Genomic DNA, 26,380 nt, shown 5'->3' on the forward strand with positions numbered 1-26,380 from the left:
CGAAATGTCAATTCTCCTGCTCCTTGGATGCTGCCTGACCTGCTGTGCTTTTCCAGCGCCACACTGTTTGACTCACTGTCTCCTGAGTGATTTACAGACTTACGGGCCCCTCTGTACTATTCGTTAATTCAGTATGTAAATCTTCAGTCTGCTACTTTAGCAAGCCTGTTAAAAACATAGCATATAAGAACATAAGATCATAAGAAATAGGTGCAGGAGTAGGGCATCCGACCCCTTGAGCCTGATCCACCATTCAATAAGATCATGGCTGATCTTTTCGTGGTCTCAGCTCCACTTCACTGACCTCTCACCATAACCCTTGAATCATTTGCTGTTCAAAAATCTCTCTCTCTTTGCCTTGAAAATATTCAACAAGGTAGCCTCAACTGCTTCACTGGGCAGGGAATTGCACAGATTCACAACACTTTGGGTGAAGCAGTTCCTACTCAACTTACTTCTAAATCTTATTTTGAGGCTATGTCGCTTAGTTCTAGTTTCACCCTCCAGTGGAAATAGCTATCCTGTTTCTATCTTATCTTTTCCCTTCATTATTTTATACTGTATGTTTCTAAAAAGATGCTTCCTCCCCATTCATCTAAATTCCCATGAGTATGGTCTCAGCCTACTCAATCTCTCCTCATAAGGCAACCCTCTTAACTCCAGAATCAACCTAGTGAACCTTCTCTGCACCGCCTCCAATGCCAATACATCCTTTCTCAGATAAGGAGACCAAACCAGTACTCCAGGTCTGGCTTCAGCATTACCTCCCTATTTTAAAACTCCATCCAATATTCCATTTGCTTTCTTCATTACCCTGTTGCACTTGCCAACCAGTATTTTGCAATTCATGCACGGGGCACCCAGTTCCCTCTATTCATGCTGCAACATGAATTCCTCTGCAATTTTTAATTTCAGCCTTTGCCAGCAAGCCCTGGCAATGTGCTGAACTTGTGAAAGAACTTTTTACATGTGCTGCAATTGTAACATCGTTAACGCTAGGAGGATTACTCTTTGGAAATTTCATCATGTGGCCTACTGCTTCAGACACACACGCCAAGGACTATTTTGAAAATGAATTGATGGACTTTTTCATCTGCTTTGGGAAAGGATGAAATGTAAAACTGTTTGACCTGACTCCACAAGACTGGGAAGGCTGCTCTATATTTTTTGGTGTCTGACAATGTAGAAGTTGTACTGAGACTGTGTACTTTAGGAGAGGTAAATGGAGAAGTTAAAGATAAGACCTGAGACAATCTGTCCTAAACACCAGATGCTGTTTTCATCCACAGCAAAAGAGAAAGAGAGAGACAATAAAGTACAGAGAAGCTTATTTATATTAGCAAGACTAATATAAAAAGAGTAACACTGCTAAAATAAAAAGGGAAGACACTCCATTAAATGAAAAAAAAACACCAAGGAAGCTAACATCTGAATGAATTCCTCCCAGGTCATTGGAAGCCAAAGTATTTGACCATTCTGAACTTGCATTAAAGTTGTAGACACCTTTATCTGCAAATTTTTGTGACTTTAAGTCAACAAAATATTCAATTGTTAAAAACATTTAAATCCTTAATGATTCAAACTCTCAATACTATAAGTGAAATTCTAAAACAAAATAAACAACATACTGAGAAAGCTAAGGCCAAAACAAAGACCCAGGAGTGTCTTAGTCTCTTAGTCACCTTAATATATCCAAACTATTCAAACAAGATATATTAAAGTCATGGACATTTTCAGTGACCAAAGCCAAATAGGCAGAATACAAGCCAAACCTCTTGGTGCTCTCATCACACCATGTCTGGATACAGCATCCCTGTTCTGAATATCAAAAACTGGGAGACAGTTAAATAGTGACAGCAATGTCAGAGGTCATTCTACAGCAAGACTCATAAATGTGGCATGCCCTGCCTCAGGAAAAGAGCTGTGACAGGTGTCTTATTGTAAGACTGTATCACCAAGACTGTTAAGGATATTGAAAATGTTAATGAGAACGTTTAGTTAATTTACAAAGCACGCTGGCTCAAACTTGTAAAAACTAACTTTAGCACTGGTATAAGGTTCTTTCCTTCAGACAATAAGCGGATTTGATGTGAAACAAGTTGTCAAGAGAAAGACACCATTCTGAACTCATGAATAAAGTAATTTTATGGTGGGGATTCCAGGAATGAATTCAGGACCACTGAATGGTTCCCTGAGTAGTTTGATTAAAGTGGGCCAGATGGCCACCCTCATCCAGAATTATTTCATGTTGTGACCTTAGGAATGATGAGGTTACATATTGGCAAATGACTTCAAAAGAGTCCTGGAATTAGCAGAGCTGAAGAAGTAGTTGAGTAAGGACAGAGGGAGGAGTAGTGTCTGTGACCAGAACCCAGAATGAAGTGAAGGATATGTCGTTATTTTCCAATACCCTATTTCCATAGACTTGTGTTGCTGTGATTCACAGTCTCGGTTCCTTCAAATGCAACATATACTGTGAGGTTTATTAACCTAGTACCAATATTATCAAATGTGCTTCTTTGTAATTGGAGTTCAACAGTAGTCCACCCCAAAGCAAAAGGAACTTGGATGCTAAGCAAAGTAACATTACAATGTGGTTATCAAAATAAGGCCTTCTCATGCCTGTAAATAAAGGCAATGAGTAAAATCATGTCAGTAAAAACCATTTGGAAGACGAGTTCAAGCCAGATGTTGGAAAATAAAATTCAGTTGTTGCACTCTATTTAATAAAACACTTGGAATAGAATATGGAAGGGAGCATTTATTTTTTCCTCAAATAGACTGTTTCCATATCCTTATCCAACAAAGAAACTGGTGAAGATGTGGCCATGAGGAGAGCATCAAGATATTCCAAAGGAGAAAGATAAATAGATATACACAGAGATAAGGAATACCAGATGATTTTAATAAATGAAGGAACTTTAAGGAAGTGGAACCAGTGGATGTTCTGAATTACTGTTTTTTATTCATTCCCTAGCTATCCTCAAGAAGGGGTTATTGAGCTGCAGTCTTGAACTACTGCAGTCAATGGGATGCAGGGAGCTCCAGGATATTGACTCAGGAACCATGAAGGAACAACGCTGTTTTTTCACATAAGGATGGTGTGTGACTTTGAGAGGAACTTTGAGGGGGTGCAACTCCCATTTAACTGCTGCCCTTGTCCTTCTAGCTGGAAGTGGTAGTGGGTTTGGAAGCTGCTGTCTAAGGAACCTTGATGAAATACGTAGTATATCTTGTAAATGGTACACATGGATAGTGCTGAACATTGGTGTTGGAGGGAGTGGACATTTGTAGATGCAGTGCCAATCAAACAGGAGCTGCTGTGTCCTGGATGGTGTCAAGCTTGTTGGGGCTGCAAAATCCAGGGCAAATGGGGAGTATTCCATCACATTCCCGGCCTGTGTCTTGTAGGCAGACTTGGGAGAGTAAGGAGGGAGTAACTCTTTGCAGGACAGTGATGTTAAATTCAAAATTCAAAATTGTCAGGCGGGGTTTCTCTGGACGATCGAGTATGACAATCTGGCAGAATGTAAATGAGCCAAATGGTCAGGCACACTGATTAGTAACTGGCTGCGTGGAATCAAGCAGAGCCTACTACACTATTCCCATTCATCCAACAATGACAAACAGGCCCTTCTGTTACATTTGTGCTTGGCTCAGAATTTTCTTATCAGTTGAAGACTTTTTATCAATCTTTTGCAATCAGGTTGGATGATAATTGCACAGGTCCAACAGAATGCTACTTTTTGCAAATTGTTTGATTGCTGAAATTAAGTGAACCATGATTATTGTGTCTTTTCATCCCCAGAGGACATGTTATTTAGATCAGATTCCCTACAGTGTGGAACAGGCCCTTCGGCCCAACAAGTCCACACACACACCGACCCTCCAAAGAGTAACCCACCCAGACACATTTCCCTACATTTAGCCCTGACTAATGCACTTAACACCATGGGCAATTTAGCATGGCCAGTCCACCTAACCTGGACATCTTTGGACTATGGGAGGAAACCGGAGCACCCGGAGGAAACCCACGCAGAACATGGAGATTGTACCCTGGGCCACTGTAATGCTGCCTCCAATAATCTCTTCACCTGAATGTAATTTCTGACTGTCACTCAGCCAGTGTTCTTGTCTGACCACAAATCCTCTGGCTATACTTTTAGCTGGGATCTGATATATTTTAGTTTCACCCTTCCACTTGTGATACCGTTGCAATTCCTGGGCCTGCACGAACATGAGAAACAAGGGACCTGACAGTGTACATTTGCTGATTAGTATTTAGCTGCACACTCTCTGAATGCCACCAATCCATCAATGCTCTGTGCTGAAAACCCACTAGCACCAATGATGTGCATTGCTACAGCATTTGAACAGAGTAAAACATGCCAGGGCACTTCACAGGGTAGTCAAAAAGGAGAGAAGTTATCTTACAGACATTGGAACACGTGAGCAAAAGTTTGGTGAAAGCGGTAGATTCAAAGGAGACAGCGAGGTTGAGGGAAGAAATTCCAGAGTTTTGAGCCTGAGCGGCTGAGGGCAACTTCACCAATAATGGAGTGAGAAAAACTGGGGAGATGCACCATAAATTCATTTTTGAAAATGACATAGCTTCTTTAAATGGCTCTTAAAGACCAGTTCAGTGGAGGGGATAAGACTTACAAAGATTTGCAATTAAATGTTGACTCATTTAGAAAGTGAGGTCTTTGCAAGACAAATTCACACTATTAACACGCAACAAAAAGCTAACCGAGGCTGGCCTTTTCCGTAACCAGTGACAACCAACAAACTAATGTTATTTTCTCCTTTTAATTATCACTCCCTTCCCCCCCCCAGACTTATAGTGGATGCTCAGGACAGTATCAACACACCATTTCAACGTAGCCCAGTCCTTTTACACTTACACATGCAATGTACATAAACACCTACACTGACACACACAAATTATCGTGCACCTTCACACACACATACGTACATGAACAAATACATACATGCACACATGCACCTCCCCACGTCCATATCAGCACAAATGTGCGAGGACTGGCAAGTTATTCTTCACAGTGTTCAACCTAAGACCTTTGATTCTAGGTTGAAAGCTGGGAATGTGCAAATCTAAATTAGTTTAGGACCAATCCTCAACATTAATATGCTCACAGAAACACTGAGAGGTGCAAAGCCCAGCTGATTTTGTCTTTTTATTCATTCAAGGTATGTGAGTGTGAATAGGTGGGTAGCATTATCCCTAAATGCCCTTGGGAAGGTGGTAGGTGAGCTGAAACACTAAAGTCCATTTGGTGCAGGTACATGCACAATTCCATAATGTTGAAAATTCCAGGTCAGGCACCACTGAAGGGATAGTGATATATTTACAAGTCAGGATGATGAGTGATTTGGAGGGGAACTTGCAAGGGGTGGTGATCTCATGCATTTTCTGTCCTTGTCCTTCAAGATAGAAGTGGTCGTGGGTTTTGAAAATGTTATCTCATGAAACTTGGTGTTATTTCTCCAGTGCATCCTTTAGATGGTACACACTGCTGCTGGTGAGTGTCGGTGGTGCAGGAAGTGGATGTTTCTGGATGTGGGGCCAATCAAATTTTCCACCATGCTGGGTCAGGAAGATGATTGAAGAAGGTACGATGTGAAAGGAAAAGCAATCAGGCCTACCTTATTGCGGCACAAAACGCTGACGATTATGAAAATTAACTGCAGAACCACCACGGTGACAAGCGTCCACTTAAACTGCAGGAAACAAAAAGACAAACAAAAATGAGTTGGGAGCAATGACAATAACAAGGATTCATATGGGTGAAAAGGATAAGAGAGAATTAGAGTCTACGAATTAAGCACACTGAGGATAGAAAATTCCAGATTCATCCAATGACAACTGTTTCTGACAAACCAATCTCCAGAATTCACGGATTTCTTTATAAATAGATTTTTTTTTTGTATTTTTCAAGGCAAGAGCTGTTAAAACCACTATCACATTTATATGACACCTTTCACATAATAAAATGACTGAACATGCGTGAAAAGAAATATAATTGGACCAAACTTTGCATATGTAAGAGATAAAACAGGTAGACTTCAAACCTCGTCTTAAACATAGAGTGACATAAGGGAAGATTCAGTGAGAATTTAGGGCTGAGGAGAGTGAGGGTGTCACCACTAACAGAAGATAGGCAACAAGCATAAGCTGGAATATATGCAGATCAATCATAAAATCTCTACAGTCTGCAATCAGGCCATTTGGCTCATTGAATCCACAGTGACCCTCCAAAGAGAATTCTCACCCAAACCCACTCTCCCCACCCTATCTCTGTATTTCCCATTTATAATCCACCTAGCCTACACATTCCTGGATACTATGGGGCAATTCAGCATGGCCAATCCATTAACCTGCACATCTTTGGACTATGGGAGGAAATCTACACAGACACAGGGAGAACTCCACACAGGGTGAGGCAACAATGCTAATCATTGAGCCACCGGATCAGTCAGGTTAGATATAAAACTCCCTGCACTCAACCACAAGCAAGTGCTTCATTGTTTAAATGGACTGCTGTGATTCAAGAAGACAGCTTGCCATCTCCTTCTCAAGGAAACCAGAGATGGGTAAGAAATGCTGGCCCAGCCAGAAATGCTCACATCCAATGAAGAAATAAAAAGACACTCCCCCTCCCTGATCCATGGCCTTTGGGGAAATGGCAGTCAAACTGTGGCATACTGAACTGGGGTCTTGGCCATAAAATCGAGCTGGGGACTTTTCAAAGACCTGTCACAAATGCAGCATGGGACTGAAAAGCCTGGAGAAATGACCAACTCTAAACCCAGTGTCCTCTGTCAATGCAGCATTCTTCAATCATCCCTTTGGTCTGATGGATTATCATAGCAAAACCTGAGAAGGGCTAGAAATGTGAGAAATGCAGGAGACACACACAATGGATCAGTCAGGCAAGAGATAGAGGGTAGACAGGTCCATCCAGTCCTCACAAACCATGGGGTTCCCCAGGCAGATTCTGGCTGCCTCATGCGGGTGTTCCCAACTTTATCCTGAATTTATCCACACATCTCTTTCTAGCAATATGATTCAATCTTTATTGAAGGGATGCATTCAAAACATTTGCCATCAAATTACTGGTGTCCAATTAGAGATTTGAGACAAAATGCACTCCCGAGTACTGAAAGCAACACACACAGGATATTTCTCATTCTTTCTATTTGTATCTTATGTTTATGATACTTGATCTGAGAGTTGGATAAGTGAAATACTGTACATCATCCATCATTCCATCACAAAACAAATCACAGATTATTCTCAGCTCTTTGACAGTGTTGTGTTAAATTTAATTGAAAATATATTTCCCTTCTCCTGAAGAACCATTTCATTTATTATGCAAATACTGTAACGAGCTTGTTATCCCTGAGGAGGGTCCAATATTCATTATGAGTCATTATGGTTCGGTGTGTAGAGACTGTGTCGAAAAATCCTACTGTAATCAAAGAGGTTTATAGATCATGAACACTGAACTAGTGAAATTAAAACCTGAGGGGGATATATTTCCAAATGCAGGAAAGAAAACAAGTACATTATTAAAAAGAGAAGCAGCATTTATTTGTTCACTCTTGGTTGAAGAATTTTTCAATCTGATTTCAAGTGAATTTAATTACAGCAATGTTCATTGCAATGTAGTCTATTTCTCTGAGTAAGTTCAAATGCAATTCACATCAAGTTCTGATAAGATCTTATGCCTTTGTTTCCCTCCCTGTAGGGAACCACCTCCCCCATCCATCTCCTGAGTGTGGTGTTCTTGGCTATATCCAACAGTCTCAGCTTCCTCACCTACGTTTCCAAATGAGACTTTGGCTCCGTAACAAGGATTCCACACAACAGCAATGAATCTCATTTTTTAGTCCGTCCATCGACATGATCAGTGACTTCATTAGAGCACGACTCTTAACTTTTACACATCTCCAGCTACCTTCCAGCAAGAATCACAGGGCAGAGCTAGGACATTTGATTGATTCTCCCCATTTGTTTCTCAGGGCATCGTAGGCCAGTTAGAATCCCTATTCTGCCTCCCTGTGATCAGGTAGGGAAGATAGTAGGATCATGGTCAAGTCACTGGAGGAGTAATGTGGAAGCTCTGGTTAATGTTAAAGCATCAAGGCTAACTGTGGTGAGTTGGAGAGGAATTATATTCATCTTTAGGTTCCTGACTTCGATGGGAGCAGGGTTGAGAAACGGACACTTACTGCCTGTGTCCCATTATGGGACAGGTTGGAGAAGTATGCAGACTCTTCTGGCTGGCACCTCTTGAATGCCTCAATTGTATCTGCCTTCACCATATTTCCAGACCTGAACCGCTCACTGTGTGAAAGCGTCTTCTTCTCACCTCTTTTGCAAAGCACTTGAAATCCATGCCCTCTCATTTAAAACCTCTTCATGAGCAGAAACAGTTTTTCCTGATCTATTAATTCCAGTCCCTTCATGATTTTGAAAATTTCTATCAAATCTCCTCTTAGCCTTCTTCTCAGTCCCAATATCTCCAATTCATCTTCATAACTGAAGTTATTTTTCCCTGGAATCACTCTTGTAAATTACCTCTGCACTTGTGCATAGTGTTATAGAGGCCTACAGCAATGAAAAAAAGGCCCTTAGGCCCATTGAGTCTGCACCAATCCAGAACAAGCATCATTCAAATTCCTTTTTCCAGCACCAGGCCCAAGGTCTTGTGTGTCTTGGCATCATACCCGCACATCGAAATGCTTCTTCAAAGTAATGAGGATTTCTGTCTCTACCACCTTACAGCAGTGAGTTCCAGGTTCAGAGTACCCTCTGGGTAAGGAAAAATCTCCAGTCCCTAACCTTAAATCTTGTTCTCTGGTCATTGATCCCTCCACCAAAAAGAAATGTTCCTTCCTATCTCTAACCAATGCCCCTGGTAACTTTATACATCCCAGTCATGTTGTCCCCACCTCAGTTTGCTCTGCTCCAAGGAAAACAACTCCACTCTGTACAATCTCTCTTTAAGACAAAAACTCTCCTGGCAAAACTTTTCTACACTCTGTTCAGTGCAATCACACCCCTCCTGTAATGCACACAATACTCTAGTTGCAGCCTCACCCATGTTTTGTTCAGTTCTAGCATAACCTCCCTGCTCTTACACTCTATGCCTCAGCTCATGAAGGCAAGTATCCCATATGTCTTCTGTCCCACTTTATCCACCTGTCCAGATTCCTTAAGGGGCCAGTGGACATGCACACCAAGGTCTCTCTGATCTTCGGTGCTTCCCATGATGTTCATCATGTATATTCTTGCCTTGTTCATCTTGCCCAAATGCATCATCTCACACTTCTCCAGTTTGAACTCCATTTGCCATTGATCAGCCCATCTGACCAATCTATGTCCTCCAGCAATCTAAGGCTACCTTCCTCACTATTTCCCACCCCACTATTTTTTGTAACATCCACAACCCTCCCATATTCAACTCTAAATTATTTATGTATACTTCAAGCAACACTGAGCCCTGTGGAACTGGACACAGGCTTCCATGCCCAAAACCCCCCTCGGATATTGTGCTCTGCTTCCTGCCACTCAGTCCAATTGTGGATCGAAATTATCTTGGATACCATAAGCTCCCAGCCTTGCTATTAGTCTCCCATGCAGCACCTTGTCAAAAGCTTTGTTGAAGTCCAAGTGGACTAGTCTGAATGCATTTCCCCATCTACACACGGAATTTTTGTTGAAAATTCAATCAAGCTGGTCAGACATGTCCTCCCTTTATCAAAACCACACTGACTGTTCTTCTCTAATCCCTACTTCTCTGAGCATAGATTAACTCTGTCCCTCAAAAATGCTTCTAATAGTTTCCCCACTGCTATCTAATGTGTTCACATCATTACCAGACAGAATTGTGCACAATAGTTGAGCTGAGGTCTAATACATGTCTTATACAAGTTCAACATTGTCTTCTTGCTCAGTGCACCTATTAAAAATATCCAGGATACAGTATACTTTATGAACAGCTCTCTCCAACTGTCCTGCTACTTTCAATGATTGGTGCACACATGCACACAGGTCCCTCTGCTCCTGCACTCCCTTTAGACTTGTACCCTCTGTTTCATATGTTCTTCCCTTTCTGACTCAGAACGACGGGGTTTGAGTCATGCTCCAGAAATTGAGCACGTCACCCATTTTATATTAAAGCACAGTACTGAGGGAGCACTGCGTTGTCAAACACTGTCAGAGGGTCAGCACTGCGGGAGTGTTGTACTGTCAGAGGGACAATCTTGAGAGAGTGCCACTGAAGAATTGCTGCACGATTGGAGGGTCAGTAATGAGGTAGTGCTGCACAGTCAGAGGGTCAGTACTGAGGGAGTGCCGTACTGTCACAGCGTCAGTGCTGAGGGAATGCCGCACTATTGGAGGGCCAGTGCCCTGGAAGAAGTGGAATGTCAGAGGTTCGTACTAGAACAGTTCATTTTCTTTATTCTGTCATTGAATGTTTGTGTGCCTGGTAAGGCTAGCTCTTGTTGCATCTCTCAATTGCCCTTGCACTGCATAGCTTTCTAGGTTGTTTTAGAGGGCAATCAGAAATAGACCACTCTGTTATTAGCCTGGAGTCACATCTAGGCAGACCAGGTAGGGATGGCTGATTTCCTTTGTTGAAGAACATGGAGGTAGCAGATAATATAATGACAGTCAAGGATAGTTGTCATGGTCACCATTACTGAAATGAGCTTTCCATTGCGGTGGGACACTCACTACATTCACCAGAGTTTCATCCTGGTGACGTGAGCACTCCCTTATGAGTTCTGCACTGTCTAATGATCAGTTATGAGTGAGTGTCTTGTCACCAGAGCACTGTTCAGCATGCACTGCATCATTTGACAGTCTTTGGTCTGCTATAACTCGCTATCCTAATTAAATTCAGTTCCTGACAGATGCACACTTCTGCACACAAAAACCGAATAAAACTATTAATGTGATGAAAATAAATACCCAAGGAAGCAAGGGGTCAGAGTCAGTTAGCAGCAGTTGAATGTAAATTAATCCTCACCTATTGTAAAGATGCAGAATGCTGACTTTAGCACACCCACTCATACACAGTGTTCAACAATTGAGTCACAAACACTAACTCAAATAGCAAGACCTTGTTCTTTCGGAAAAAAAAATTATGTATTACTGATGGGGCACAGTTCAAAATATCCTTCAGTGAAATTAGCCAGATAGAGTCAGGGTCTCTTTTCAGATGACCACAATGAGCTTCCAATCTTGCTCAGTCATTTGTTAATTCTACAGATTCTTAACAAAGAGGAGCTGACTACAGACAGATGGAGCCATGAAAAATATATGTTAGTCTTCAACAATTCTGCACCTTAGAACGTCAGGTTTCCATAAACTGAGTCAGTTTCAAGTTGTCTGGAAAACTTGTTTCCAAAATGTACATAGTCAGATCCCATAAGTAGGAACAATGGGATAAGGAGAAAGAAATAATGTAAAGTTAGAATTTGCTCAGTTCTATTTGGTGTTCTTACGTCTTGAACTGCAGCTGCCTGCTCAATAGATTGGAGTGTATTGAAAAGGAAGAGCTTGGAAGGGAAATTAATTTATTTCTCGGAACTGAATAATTCACTGTTTGTTTTGCAGACACCGATCTGTTCTAGGATTTGTTCATGCAGCAAAGCAGGTGCACACGACAGTCCCAATGACAAATCCTGTGTCAGAAAAAAAATTCAATTCAGATCCGACATATTAAAACTAAAACTAAGCACTAATTAACTGTCTTGGTTCCTTCAGCTACAAAGAGTCTGGTGCAAAATTAGCATCGAGTCACGTCCCTGCTGCAGTCAACAGGAGAAACTGCATCATATTAAAGATGACAAGTGGGGACTTGAAAAGAAAGCTGCTTATCACTTAAGTTTGAACAACAGCAGGAGAGAGATACACCACTCAACAGAGTTTTCATTCTCGCCCAAATCACAGCCAAGCAAAAGTAGTAAGATTCCACTGCTGACATCAAGTCTCAGTGGAACTGAAGTGTCAGAGAAAAAGAGCAAATTATCTGAACATTCATTCGTTGTTTCTGGGAACTTGCGATGTGCAAACTGGCATTTGCCAAAAGGTAACAGTGAGTGGCTTCCAAATTCTATCTTTTGGCTTTGGAGGACTTGGAAATAGCCAAAGGATGACAGGCTATTCCATCTAAAAGTCACGTTTGATGCTTGTCTACAAGCAAGTCACATATGTTTGTTTTTGAAATTAGAACAAAGCCTTTCTTCCCAGTGTTTTAATTCAGCTCGATGGCACATCGCTTACCTGTCGCCAAGCCTGAGTGCTCACTGAATATGGGCATCTTGCCCTGATGTGACAGACAGCATTTGTTGACAATTCCACAGATTCCGTGAGTCAGTGTTGACAGTGAGCCTTCTTTGACCACTGCAGGATTTCTGCCTACAGTGTGAGCTGAGGAATTCACAGATTTTGCCCCAAACACTGTGTTTTTTGCAAAGTGCACAAATAGAACATTAATTAAAACAGCAGCTTTTAACACAGTTAAGTGACCCACAGTGCAGGCATGTTACTAGACAAAGCTGAACATTGAACCACAGAAAGTTGTAAGACTGTTGATGACGAGCTTGCTGAAAGAAGTCATTTTTATGAACTGCTTAAAACTTAGGGGAGATGAAGAGGTGGAAACGCTTCGAGCTTAGCATTTGAAAACCTGGGAGTGAAATAACAACCTAGGATGCTGATTTCTGAACAACTCTGTTTGGCCTCAGACAGTTTCCCGGCTGAAGAACTGAATGAGTGGCAAAGAAATGGAGCTTATAAAGCAAGTCATGATGTCTGTCTCAAGTTCCAATCCTTCTCAAAATGATGGCCACAACTGTGGCTTCGGCAGACAAAACAAAATGGCAAATTCACAATCTTAAGTTAATTTCATATTCCATTGTGTAGTATGACTGAGGACCACTTTATCACTACTTTCTCAAAATTCAAATGTGTCAACACTTATATGAATCTAACAATCTGAGCATGCATGTGTCAACTCTTGATTGCCAATGTTTCCTTGTGGTGTGGACAAGTAAGAAGGGAGTTAAACCTGCACACATTGGGACACATAAGTCTGAACATGATCAAAACTTGAACTACTAAGGATGGACTGAGGAATGCTAGAAGGGAACCTTGAAAAGCTTTAGCGGGTAGGAACAAGGAAAACCCTAAAGCATTCTACACTTATGTGAGGAACAAGAGGATGGCCAGAGTGAGGGTAGGGCCGATGAGAGATATTGGAGGGAACTTGTGTCTGGAGTCAGAGGAAATAGGGGAGGCACTTAATGAATACTTTGCTTTAGTATTCACTACTGAGAGGGACCTTGATGTTTCTATGATATGCTGGAACAGGTATGCAGGAAGGAAGCTGTGCTAAGAAATCTGAAAGACATAAGGATAGATAAATCCCCTGGGCCAGACGCAATATACCCTAGGTTCCTACAGGAAGTAAGGGAAGAGCTTGCTCGCCTTTGGTGGTGATGTTTGCATATTCACTGTCCACTGAAGTAGTACCAGATGACTGGAGTGTGGAAAATGTTACTCCATTGTTCAAGAAAGGGAATAGGGATAATCCTGGGAATTACAGACCAGTCAGTCTTATGTCAATCGTGAGCAAAGTACTGGAAAGGATTTTGACAGATTTATGGTTTACTTGGAAAACCATAGTTTGATTGGAGATAGTCATCATGGCTTTGTGAGGGGCAGGTCATGCCTCACAAACCTTTTGAATTTTTGAGGATCTGACTAAACTCATTTTTTAAGGTAGAGCAATGGATGTGGTGTTCATGGATGTAACAAGGCGTTTGCTAAGGTTCCCCATGGTGGGCTCATTCAGAAAGTAAGGAGGCATGGGTCTCTGGATACAGAATTAACTGCTTCATAGAAGAGAGTGGTGGTAGATGGAAAGTATTCAGCCTGGAGCTCGGTGACCAGTGGTGTTCCGCAAGGATTGGTTCTGGGACCTCTGCACTTTGTGATTTTTATAAATGACTTGGATGAGAAAGTGGAAAGAGTGGTTAGTAAATGTGCCCATAACATGAAGGTTGGTGGATTTGTTGATAGTGTGGACATCTGTCGTAGGTTGTAGGATTTGTTGATAGTGTGGACATCTGCTGTAGGTTGCAATGGGACATTGACAGGATGCAGAACTGGGCTGAGAAGTGGCAGATGGAAGGTCAAATTTGAATGCAGAATACAGGGTTAAAGGCAGGATTTGTGGCAGTGTGAAGTACAGAGGGATCTTAGGGTCCACATCCGCAGATCCCTTAAAGTTGCCACCCAAGTTGACAGGGTTGTTAAGAAAGCGCATGATGTGCTGGCTTTCATTAACAGTGAGGTTATGCTGCAGCTCAGTATAGCCCTGGTTAGACCACACTTGGAATATTGTGCTCAGTTCTGGTTGCCTCATTATAGGAAAGATATGGAAGCTTTAGAGAGGCTACAGAGGAGATTTACCAGGATGTTGCCTGAAGTGGAGGGCATGTCTTATGAAGAAAGGTTGAGGGAGCTAGGCTTTTCTGATTGGAGTGAAGAAGGTTGAGAGGTGACTTGACAGAGGTGTACCAGATGTTGAGAGGCATAGATATAGTGGAAAGCCCGAGTTGTTTGGCAGAAATGTCTACCATGAGAGGGCATAATTTTAAGGTAGTTGGAGGAAGGTTTAGGGGAGATATCAGAGGCAGGTTATTTACACCAAGAGTTGTAGGTGTGAGGTATGCACTGCCAGATACATTAGGGACATTTAAGCGACTCTTGGATAGGCACATAGAAGATAGTACAATGAAGGGTATATAAGTTAGTTTGGACTTAGAGTAGGATAAAAGGCCAACACAACATCAAAGACCGAAGGGCCTGTACTGTTCTATATTCTATGTACTGTGGCTCTTTGAGTTTGTTGAGGATTCACAGTTTGTAGCCACAGAAGCATAATTGCACGATGAATATTGCATGACTAACACCGAATTGGGAATGTGATCTCACACTGGCAAAGAAGGAATGATTAGGGATACTCAGCAAGGTTCTCTGCGAGGGAAATTGTGTCTCAGAAAGTTTATTGAGTTTTTGAGGAAGTGACCAAGAAGATTGATAAGGGCAGAGCAGTAGACATTATTTACTTGGATGTTAGTAAAGCCATTGACAAGAGCCCATCTGGTACTTGTGACTCGGCCAATGTTGTCTATCTCATAATATTCAGGCAAGGATGCCCTGAGGCATGGTACACTGGCGAGACCAAGCAAAGACTATGGCAACAGCTTAATGGACACCACACAACAATCAACAGACAGGAGAGATCCCTCCCAGTTGGAGAACACTTCAGCGGTCCTGGATATTTGACCTCAGACCATCGAGTGACTATCGTCCAAGGTGGACTTTGGGACAGGCAACAGCACAAAGGGGCTGAGCAGAGACTGATAGCCAAGTTCGGTACCCATGGGGATGACCTCAACTGGGACCTTGGATTCATCACACATTCTCTCTCTCACACACACACACACACACACACACACACACACACGTATAAATTTGTGGGGTGAATTTGTACTTGCAGAATTACATTTTATTTTGCTCAAAAACTGTGTGAATCCATCTAAGATTCTGTTAATTCCTTTTTTAGAAATAGAATCAGTCTGAACATTGTGGCACAGACAGTCTCACACAGGGCTCCTCACACCTTCAATGCATTATCTGAGCCGACACGGCACCTATTATGTTCACTTGAGAATATAACTTTTAAAAAAGTTTCTGGATTTACATGTGAAAGAAGTGAAACCAACGTGGCCATCCTAAAATGTGAGAGACTTAACATACAATCCAGGTCATTTTCAATATACAATTTCAGTTACATCACACTTTAAACCTTTTGTGCTATAAATTCTGTGTATTACGATCTTCGACTCCACAACCACCTGATGAAAGAGCAGCGCTCCGAGAGCTAGTGCTTCCAAATAAACCTTGGTGTTGTGTGATTTTTAACTTTATCCACCCTAATCCAACACCAACACTTCCAAATTCACGTCTACCACAAACACACACCATGACTGTCCCTGATCTGGCTGAAATAGAGGCCTTTTGAGCATCAGCACCCACTACAGTATCATTATCTCTTCATCGCAAGCACCAACATCCTGCAAGGTCCTCAAAGAAATGCAAGGCAGTTCTACAATGCAGTGACTAATATTTATTCCTGAACCAACATCTCAAACAGGTTATCTGGTCAGCTACACATTTCTGTCTGTGAGAGTTTGCTGGGATGAGCTTGGCTGCTATGATCCCTACGGTACAAAAGTGATTACATTTCAAGAGTATTTCACTTGCGACATAAGGTTGTGAAAATCACTTGATGAATGCATGTTCCTTTTCTCAGTTATAATAAGTCAAATACTACAGATGGTGGAGGTTGGAAAGAAAATCAGAAACTGGTGGAAGTCTCCACAGACCTGGCAGCATCCAGAGCTGTTGAGTTTCTCTTGCAGATTCTGTTTTATTCCTTTTCTCTGACTTCAGTTTGATTGTCACCAATAGCAAGCAAGCTAAAACAACGACTTCCATGCACACAATTAATATTATTTGATGAAACGAAAGCTAAGTGTGTATTTGCTTTGCTAGAGAGTTCTTAAAGTTAATGTGCTGTTCAAATAAAGAACTCCTATCACCAGCTGCTTTGATTCTCAGAACAGCTGAATCAATAGCTCAAACCCTCATTTCATTGCTAAATCCTGAGGCAGTTCCAAAACAAAAGCCAAGATCTACTTTAAGAAAGCTGTTGTACAACTTGTCGATGATTGGTTACTCAGCTTAATGCAAGTAGTATTTTATAAGATATTACTGTGAGTTTAATTGGGTTCTTAAAATAAAGTAAATGTGCATTTAAAAAAGTGCTTGGTAAGTTTAGTTGAGGTCTTGATGATGTATTGAAGAGGATTGATGAGTGACATGAAATTGATTTGGTGGATGTGGACTTTCAACCATTAGTCATGCTATAGAATAACTTGCCAGAAAAGCCCATGAGATTAAAAGCAACAAAAACAGGATGGGCACAAAGTTTCACAAAAGACAGAAAGCAGAGAGTAGTGGTGAACAGGTTGGAGTAAAGTGTATAATCATGTCAAGTGTCAGGACAATGGCCTTTTTAAAGATAGGTTATTGTGCTGGAATTACAAATACATACACTTACAGGTTGTCTAACCCACCTTGTCTTACAGTTGATGCCACGCTATGGATTTGCTTATAGAAAGAACAAAGTCAAGGACTGTCAATTGTGGATCAAAACTCCATGCACCCTCTCTGGTTCTGTTCTCCTCCCATGCTTTGTGTCCATGATTGGGTAACCCCTGCATTTCAAAACACAGTGGCTAAGAAAAGAGACTCCTCTCTCTCTTTGGTGCAGTATTTCACGTTGTTACCCACGCTGATTAATCTATCATGGCAGGCACCTTCAGCATTTATTTTGGTTTAAATTGTTGCAAACAACTCACTTGCCCAGAGACACAAACTCTGTCAATCAGTGTGAATATGTGTTCTGAAACAAGAGATGATCCTGTCCGTGTATCAACACCAAGGGCTGCTGTCCTGCTGAATGACTTGTTCAATTTACTACAGAAATACCCAAATTCAAAACGTTAACTTATTTATTAGTTTTGTCAATAGCACTTAGCCAGATGATTTCACTAACTTTGTCAGGTGGTCAGAAATAATCTGTTATTTACTCCAAGGAACTGACATGCTGAGTTTGGCTGTCACGTCCGTAATATCCACATCCTAAAGGGCTGGAGACAGCTCACAGTACTGACAGATAGTTTAATAAAAATACAAACCTGTCCCTGAAATTTGATGGGCCCTAATCACTAGTGACCCTTTCAATGTTGCACCATTCTCTCTAGTTTATTGCATTTCATATGCTCAGTGGCAAAATACCAAGAGTTACATTGAAACTTTATTCACTTCATCAAAAACACGATAGCTTTCGACTGCTTAGTCGTGAAGAGACACAGAATATTTTGCATGTACAGAGTGCCCTCACAAATCTTGCAAATCTATCAAAGAAATCTTGAAGCATCATCTCTTTTGGAAAGTATGAAAAGTGATAGACAATCTCAGTGCAGCAAGCTCCCACAGACAGAAATCTGGTAATGACCAGATATTTTCATTTCAAGTTGATGTCTGTTGAATGACAGCCAGTCCGTTAGGAAAATTCTTATCAGCTTCTTCTACATTGCACAATCAGATCTTCTGCAAATCCCTGAGAGAGGAGCTCAACATGAATGGAAATAGCCACCAAGACCAAATGTGAAATGGGTTGCCAACTGACTGTTACACAGGTCAAAATGATCGCCAGAATGTTAGCATTTGAACCATAGGTTCAGAGGCGAAAGGCCAGAACTCAGCCTGCTATCATCCCTTCATTTCTCTCTTGGACATTGAGCAGCTGGTGCCTCAGATACTGAGCCTATTGTTCATTACCAGTTAAGGGCCATAAGTATCCCTTAAGTGGTCAACTTTTTATTTTATTATTCACTTATAGGATGTGGGCATTGATGACTGGGCCAGCATTTATTGCTCACCTCTAACTGCCCTTGTCAAGGTGCCTTCTTGAACTGCAGTCATCTATTTGCTATAAGTAGACCCACAATGCCATTTGGGAGGGGGTTCCAAGATTTTCACCCAATGACACTAAATCAACAACGATATATTTCCAAGTCAGGGTGGTGAGTGACTTGAAGTGAAACTTGCAGGTGTTGATGTATCTGCTGCCCTTGTCCTTATTAACACAGTGGTCATGAATTTGGAAGGTGTTGTCCAAGGAACCATGGTGCATTTCTGCAGTGAATCTTGTCGAAGGTACACACTGCTGCTACGGAGCGTCAGCGGTGGAGGCAGTAAATGTTTAGATGTGCTGCCAATCAAGAGGGCTTCCTTGTCCTATTGCGAGTTGTTGGAGTTGCACTTATCCAGGCAAGTGGTGAATGCAGCTTTTCAGTGTTGCTTCCAAACTATCATCTCAAATTAACCAAATTTTATCACAAGAAGTTAGGCAAATCACATCAAGTGGCAATGAATTTTTATACAAGCTAAGACGTTTAGACTGAACAGGAGCATTTAACATGCAGAAGCATTTCATTCGCACTTAAATTCATTAAAAGCCATACAAAGGAGCCTGCTGATAATCCAACACAACAAGTGACACTTGGACTAAATACCCCATTTATTTCCATGACAACCACTTTAATTGAAATTATTTTAGCTGTGATCACAATGGCTGCACTAATGCTGTGGTTTTATCTCAAGTTTTTGCTCTTTTCCTTTCCCTTCCTACCTGGATAATAAATGACCTTAACTTTGATGTTGCTATTGTTCCAAGACAGAGTGACAATAACCCATGTTATCAATGCTCAATTGGAACTAGCAGTGAAGTAGTTGAGACCCAACTGCTCATGATTATTCTGCTCTCGTTTTACAGGACACATTCAAAATCATGTGCGAATTAGCAGAAAGGACACAGTGTCTCAGTACTGTCAGTAAGTAAGATCGTCCTGGCTTGATAGACAAGAGAATTATCCAACCTTCCCTATTCTGACTGAGAATTGTGGACTTGCATTTGCAGCCCAGTAAATGTTCACACTCTTCTATTTCTGGAATTATTCAACGAATTTATTTCTGGCTTTATCACACCTTCTCAAATAGTAGCCAAGCTTCTGAGACCAAACATGGTCCAAGTTTGACTCCCAGACTGTGCTGAGTTAGAAAGAGAAAACTTGTGTCTATATTGCATCTTTCAAATACAGTGTTCCAAATCGTTTTATGGCCATTGGCATTTTGTCCTTTATATCGGAATCAGCTGGAAGGAATTAACCACACTTCCCAATACAACTCGGAGCACTGTGCTTGAGTAAATCTGGGTTGGTGCGGCTGTGAAACATTGCTGTTGTCCTCAAAGTCCTTTGGCCAGAGGGGAGAACCTGACTTGAGTCTCTTCCCCACATTACTGTACTGGGATCCGAGGTGGAAGAACATGTGTTGCAGACGAGAGGAATATCCTATTCTGAAGAAGGATCACTTGACCTGAAACGTTAACTCTAATTTCTCTCTACAGATGCTGCCAGACCTGCGGAGATTTTCCAGCTATTTCTGTTTTAATTTGTAGTAGGGGTATAATGTTGTCTCACTACTCAGAAAAGGAAGAGAGCGAGCGCTCAAAGATGAAAAGTGTCTTTGATAATGTTAAGGAAAAGGAAAAAGAGGAGATAAGATCCATGGAAGGTGAACACAGACCAAGAGTCATCAGTGTTCGGGATGGTTCTGACGCTGGCTGGGTCTACACACATTATTAGGAAAGCATACAAGTGTTTTGAGCAACAATATCTCTGGACAATCGGACCTTATCCGAAGTATCGAAGCTCAGTCTGACGTCTTGAGATCAATGCAATAAAGCAAATCCACTTCTCTAGATAAATACAGCACGGTGTTGTCATTAGTAACTATCCCAGGAAGGATCATTACAAACAACAGAAGAGAGACTTGCTTTTCTGTTGTAACCTTCACAATCTCGGGACATCACAAAATCCTTGACAAAAATACTTTGAATTGTAATCACTGCCATCATGCAGAAAATGCAGCAGCAATTGTATTCACAGCAAGGGCCCACTAGTGAGAATTTGATCATGGTTAGGTTGTTTACAATGAGATTCACTGAGAAAGAACGACTAGTCAAGACACCAGGAAATATTTGCCTTCAGAAAGGTGCCATGTGATCTTTACTTCTCATATTTTGTTCACAGGAAAGATTTGGGATCAAAGAACAACAACAAACAGGTTTAGATGTGCTGTACCATTGCCCTCTGTTAAGTGTAAGGTGACATCAGGACTTCAGCAACAGCAAAATATTTCTTTCACTACTCAAGAAGTCACCAGAACAAGATGGGAAGGATAAAATGTGATTTATTCTGTATACAAGGGTGTAACAAACCCTCTTCTTGCTGGTTCGTGCAGTGTTATCCTCTTGGGGGTGTCTCTTCATTGCCATATACAAAGGAACTCAACCTTGGGAGTTTTAAAGATTTCAGTACTACTGAGAAAAGACACATTTTGTCAAAGTTTATTACCTTGCACTCATCAGGACAATTTGGAAAAAATAACAAAGTTAAGGGAAAACAACATGTGTGCTCTGTATGATTGGTTGACTTTGATTGTTAGAGGTGTTGAAATGGAGAAATGCACCAGTTAATGGTCACTGACAATTAACTGTCAAGATTTTGTTTAGATTTTAAAACAGGCGGGTTGACTCTGGTGAAGATATTACCTGGAAAAGTTAATCAGAGAATGGCTCTCAGGTATTATGTTGAGTTGAAACAGGTGCAGTGTGTATATGTGTTCTTCCTACCAATGTGTATCATATGTGTAGCTTCCAGCACATGTAATTATACCATAATGTATGTCAGCATGGTGACTGTCAGCATGAATCTTTGTGTACTTTTGATTATTTGGAGTATTGAACAAATATTGTTCAGTCTTGCAATCACATCTAATGTTGCATGCTGTGTTGTATGTTTTACAATTGCAGGCTGGTTGGGTCTGGTCAACATCTTACTTAATGTAAACTGTTGAAGGGATGTGCATTTGGTGTGATCTGTCAGACATTGGGAGGAATAGTCTGGATACCACAGCAGCACACCAGCTTTGAAATTCTTTACCATGGAACAGGTAGCTACAGAGCTAGTTTTAAAATTCTCATCTGTGTTTTCAAAAGATTTCCTGAACTAGTCCCCTTCATTACCTTTGTAAACTTCAGCAGACCTCCAACCCTCCCTGTTCTCTGCACTCCTCTAACTCTGGACACTTTCAGATCTGATCTGAATCACTTCAGCATTGATGGCCATACCTTCAACAACTCAGGCCCTCAGCTCTGAACCCCTTGTTTCCCAGGTCCAGCTCTTTAATTGCTCCCTTAGGATATATCTTAAAATCAATCTCTTTGACCCAAGTTTCTACCTTAATTCATAACTCTACACAAGGCTGAGAGGAAAATTTTGTTTGTTAGTGATTCTGTGGAATGCCTCAGGCTATTTTATTGCATTTGAGGTACTATATAAATGCCATTTGTAGTTTTGTTTTGGAGAGAAGACGATTATAGTGCTCTTCTGGAACAGCAGTATAGACAAGGCCAGTCTGAATGGTTTATTTCTATTACTTCACAAAGCCTCCAGGCATTTTTATCAAGCTGTTGAATTTTCATGAGACAGCTTCTTTCGATGAAAGACAAAATACTGTGATTACTGGAAATCTGAAACACATGAAAGAATGCTGGAGAAACTCAGCATATCTTGCAGCATCTGCGGAGAGAGAAACAAAGTCAATGCTTTGAGTGTTGTGTGACTCTTCTTCAGAACTGAAAGGTCTTGGAAAATAAGTTATTCTTTCTACTTAGTAGAGTGTATGGCATAGAGGTCCAGAAGACAAAGGGGTTGTTAGTACTGGAGAAAGACAGGAAGGATGTATAAATTAAGCTATGAAAGGGAGAGAATTGGTCCATTTTAGTAAATGTAATAGAAACAAAATGTAAGCACAGCACATCTGTGGGGGAAGCAGGGAAGGAGGGAATGTAAGAGAAATGGAGAACAGACAAAATGCGGTCCGTTTCTGAAGTTGTTGAGTTCCATGTTGAGACCTTGACATTGCTGCCATATTCCGAATGAAGCACACAAGCTCAAGGAACAACTCATCATTTTCCACTGAAATATTCAGGGGAGGCAAAGGCCCAGTGGTATTAACCTGGAGGCCTTGGCAATGGTCTGGGAACGATGGCAGATGGTGGACTTTGAAGGTAATAAAAAAAACTGGATTTAAGAGACTAATGATGGCCATGAAACTTTCGTCACAAGTTGGAAAACCCCATCTGGTTCACTGATGACATCTTAAGGAAGGAAACTTTCATCCTTACCTAGTCAGGTCTACCTGTGACTTCATAACCACAGCAATGTGGTTGACTCTTAAATGCCATCTCGGCAATTAGGGATGGCAATATATGTTGATGCCTACATTCAATGAATAAAAAAGAACTCTACATCCTTGATATATCACTTGATTGAGGCAGCTTTGGAATTCCCTCTCTTATTGAATTTGATCTCAGCCAGGTTGGCAATATGGGCACAAGTAGTCTCAGTTGGCCCTGAGTTGAATCAGGTGAGACTCATACGCCCAACACTTGTTTGAGGTCAGCAGAGGCATTATAATCTCATTCCTGAATATTCTGTTGACATTGAAGTTTTCCGATCAGCAATGAAAGGGGGTGGCATGGTGGCTCAGTGGTTAGTACTGCTGCCTCACAGCACCAGGGACCCGGGTTTGATCCCAGCCTTGGGCAACTGTTTGTGTGGAATTTGTATGTTCTCCCCGTGTCTGCGTGGGTTTCCTCTGGGTGCTCCAGTTTCCTCCTCAATCCAAAGATGTGCAGTTTGAGTGAATTGGCCAAGCTCAATTACCCATAATGTTCAGGGATGTGTAGGTTGGGTGCATATGTCTAGCGGAAGTACGGTAATTGGGGAGGTGGGTCTGGGTCAGTTGTGGTCTTGCTGGACCGAGGGGCCACATTGTAACAATTCTAATTCTATCACTGAAGCAGCTAAGAAAGGGCAATTTGTAGCAAGGACTGGCCACACTGAGACCCATTCCATTTCCATGACAGGGTTATCACAGTTAGGAAGATCAGCTCTTGTGGAACATCACAAAAAATTTAGATTGTTCAATGCATCAAAAATAATTAAACACAGACTGGCAGAAATTAGAATAACTGTTTCTGAAAGGTTTTTTAATGCACAAAGGTATACGGGGTCTTCACCTGTACTTATTTCAATAAAATGTACAGTCTACTTCAACATTCACCCATCTTCTCCAACCACCCTCAAGGGCAGAGAAGCTGGCCTCGTGCCAACATGTAAATGGAAACACAGAAAATACTATCTGCCAGGCTATTGTTGGAGTGTAAAGGGCACACTGGCGGTGGGATGTGGGCCTTGTTCCATCCTGTGAGTGTACAATGAAGAGACAAGAGCTGTAATTAACCTTGGCAGACTCATCTGCCGAGTGCAATGCAAACACATAAACATGCCCTTGAATTGTCGAGGTACAAAGATAAAAAAAATCCTGCAAGAAGCTATTCGAAAGAAAACAGAAAATATCCTCGATGGCAAGCAGTATGTGATTGACAAGGTACTTTCAAATTAAAAGGAGCCCACACAATACCTGACGTGCTGTTTGTACTGCTACCAATGAGACCCTTCCAGTGTGCTGGAGACAGTTAACCCACAATAGGACAACCAAACTCAGTCATCTCTTATGCTTAACCCTCTCAACTACTGCATTTGAATTTTTTTTACCTCCAGCAACTGGCCAAATGTGACCCCTTTTAAAGTACTGTCTATAAATACCTGTGAAGTGAGTTTTCATTTCCTTTTAGAGTGATAGAATCATACAGCACGGAAATAGACCCTTTAGTCCAACCAGTCCATGCCAATCATAACCACAAACTAAACTAATCCCACGTGCCTGCACTTGGCGCATATCCCTTCAAACATTTCTCATTCATGCATTTATCCAAATGACTTTTAAGTGTTGTAACTGTACTTGCAACCATCACTTCCTCTGTAAAAACAATTGTCCCTCATGTCTTTTTTAAGATCTTTCTCCACTCACCTTAAAATATGCGGTCTAGTCTTGAAGCCCCCCACCATAGGAAACTGACACCTGCCATTCACCTTATCTGGAGCTGTCATGATTGTGTAAGCCTCTATAAGGTCACACCTCAGCCTCCTACGCTTCTGTGAAAGAAATCCCAGCCTATCCATATAACTCAAACCTTCCATTCCCAGCAACATCCTGGTACCTCTCTTCTGAACCCTCTCTCCAGTTTAATAATATCCATCCTATAGCAACGTTACCAGAACTGGACAGTAGTCCAGAAGAGGCCTCACCAAATTCTATACAATCTCAATATAACATTCCAAGTCCTACAGTCACAAGTCTGAACAATGAAGATTATCGATTGATTGATCATTTAGAAAGTGACTTGTGACATTACTGTACTGAACCTTTCACAATACCAGTGGATGTTTACAGACTCCTTCCATATCTATTTTAATCCTCTCCAGGAGTTTGAAACCCACTTTGCAGTAAGATACTTCAACTCTTCAACCTGGAATTTTGATTGTGCAACATCAAGAAGGGCGATTCCTCCTCTCGTCAGGGTGAAGATCTTGAACTGCTTCTCATCTCTTTCTCCCAGCTCCTAACCACTGCCTTCGAAACTCCCTTTCACTCCTTGCTCCCTCCCCCCAATCACTCCCTTGTAACTCCTTCCTCAATCCTGAGCTGGAATCTTCCTTTTGACAGACTAAGCTAGGAGGCGAGACAAGAACATTCTCGCTTAGGGGCAAGTTGGGTTACATAGAACATAGAAAAATACAGCGCAGTACAGGCCCTTCGGCCCTCGATGTTGCGCCGACCGAAGCCTACCTAACGTACACTAGCCCAATAACCTCCATATGCTTATCCAATGCCCGCTTGAATGACCATAAAGCGGGAGAGTCCACCACTGATACTGGTAGTGCATTCCATGAACTCACAACCCGCTGAGTAAAGAATCTACCCCTAACATCTGTCCTATACCAACCTTCCCTTAATTTAAAGCTGTGTCCCCTAGTAACAGCTGACTCCATACACGGAAAAAGGTTCTCACTGTCAACCCTACCTAAACCCCTAATCATCTTGTACACCTCTATCAAATCTCCCCTAAACCTTCTTTTCTCCAATGAGAACAGCCCCAAGTGCCTCAGCCTTTCCTCATACGATCTTCCTACCATGCCAGGCAACATCCTGGTAAACCTCCTCTGCACCCGTTCCAGTGCCTCCACATCCTTCCTATAGTATAGCGACCAAAACTGTACACAATACTCCAGATGTGGCCACACTAGAGTCTTATACAACTGCAACATGACCTCAGGACTCCGGAACTCAATTCCTCAACCAATAAAGCCCAGTACGCCATATGCCTTCTTCACAGCACTATTTACCTGGGTGGCAACCAGCCCGATCAGTAATCTAATCCAGACAGCACCCTCCATTACCAACTCTACAGATTCCAATTCATCATGTAGAGGGATGGAGTTTAAAAGCAGGGAGGTTACGCTGCAGCTGTACAAGGTGCTGGTGAGGCCCTTGTGTGCAGTTTGGTCTCCTTACTAGAGAAAGGTCACACACAAACATAAGCAGCTCAGCTCAGTAAGCACGCAGGCACAGGTAAATCTCTTCACTTGGTGTCGGCTCAGCCACTGA

General features: G+C 41.7%; 1 protein-coding gene across 1 annotated transcript in view; it reads right to left on the minus strand.

Moving 5' to 3' along the window:
* Positions 1–26,380, minus strand: part of zgc:110329 (uncharacterized protein LOC550500 homolog) — a 177,153-nt gene that overhangs the window by 120,891 nt on the left and 29,882 nt on the right. Inside the window, exon 4 of the mRNA XM_060856696.1 lies at positions 5,665–5,739. Within this exon, the coding sequence (XP_060712679.1) occupies positions 5,665–5,739 (75 nt within the window). The remainder of the gene's footprint in view (positions 1–5,664; positions 5,740–26,380) is intronic.

The sequence above is a fragment of the Hemiscyllium ocellatum genome, chromosome 48 (genome assembly GCF_020745735.1).
Source record: "Hemiscyllium ocellatum isolate sHemOce1 chromosome 48, sHemOce1.pat.X.cur, whole genome shotgun sequence".
Taxonomy (NCBI): Eukaryota; Metazoa; Chordata; class Chondrichthyes; order Orectolobiformes; family Hemiscylliidae; genus Hemiscyllium; species Hemiscyllium ocellatum.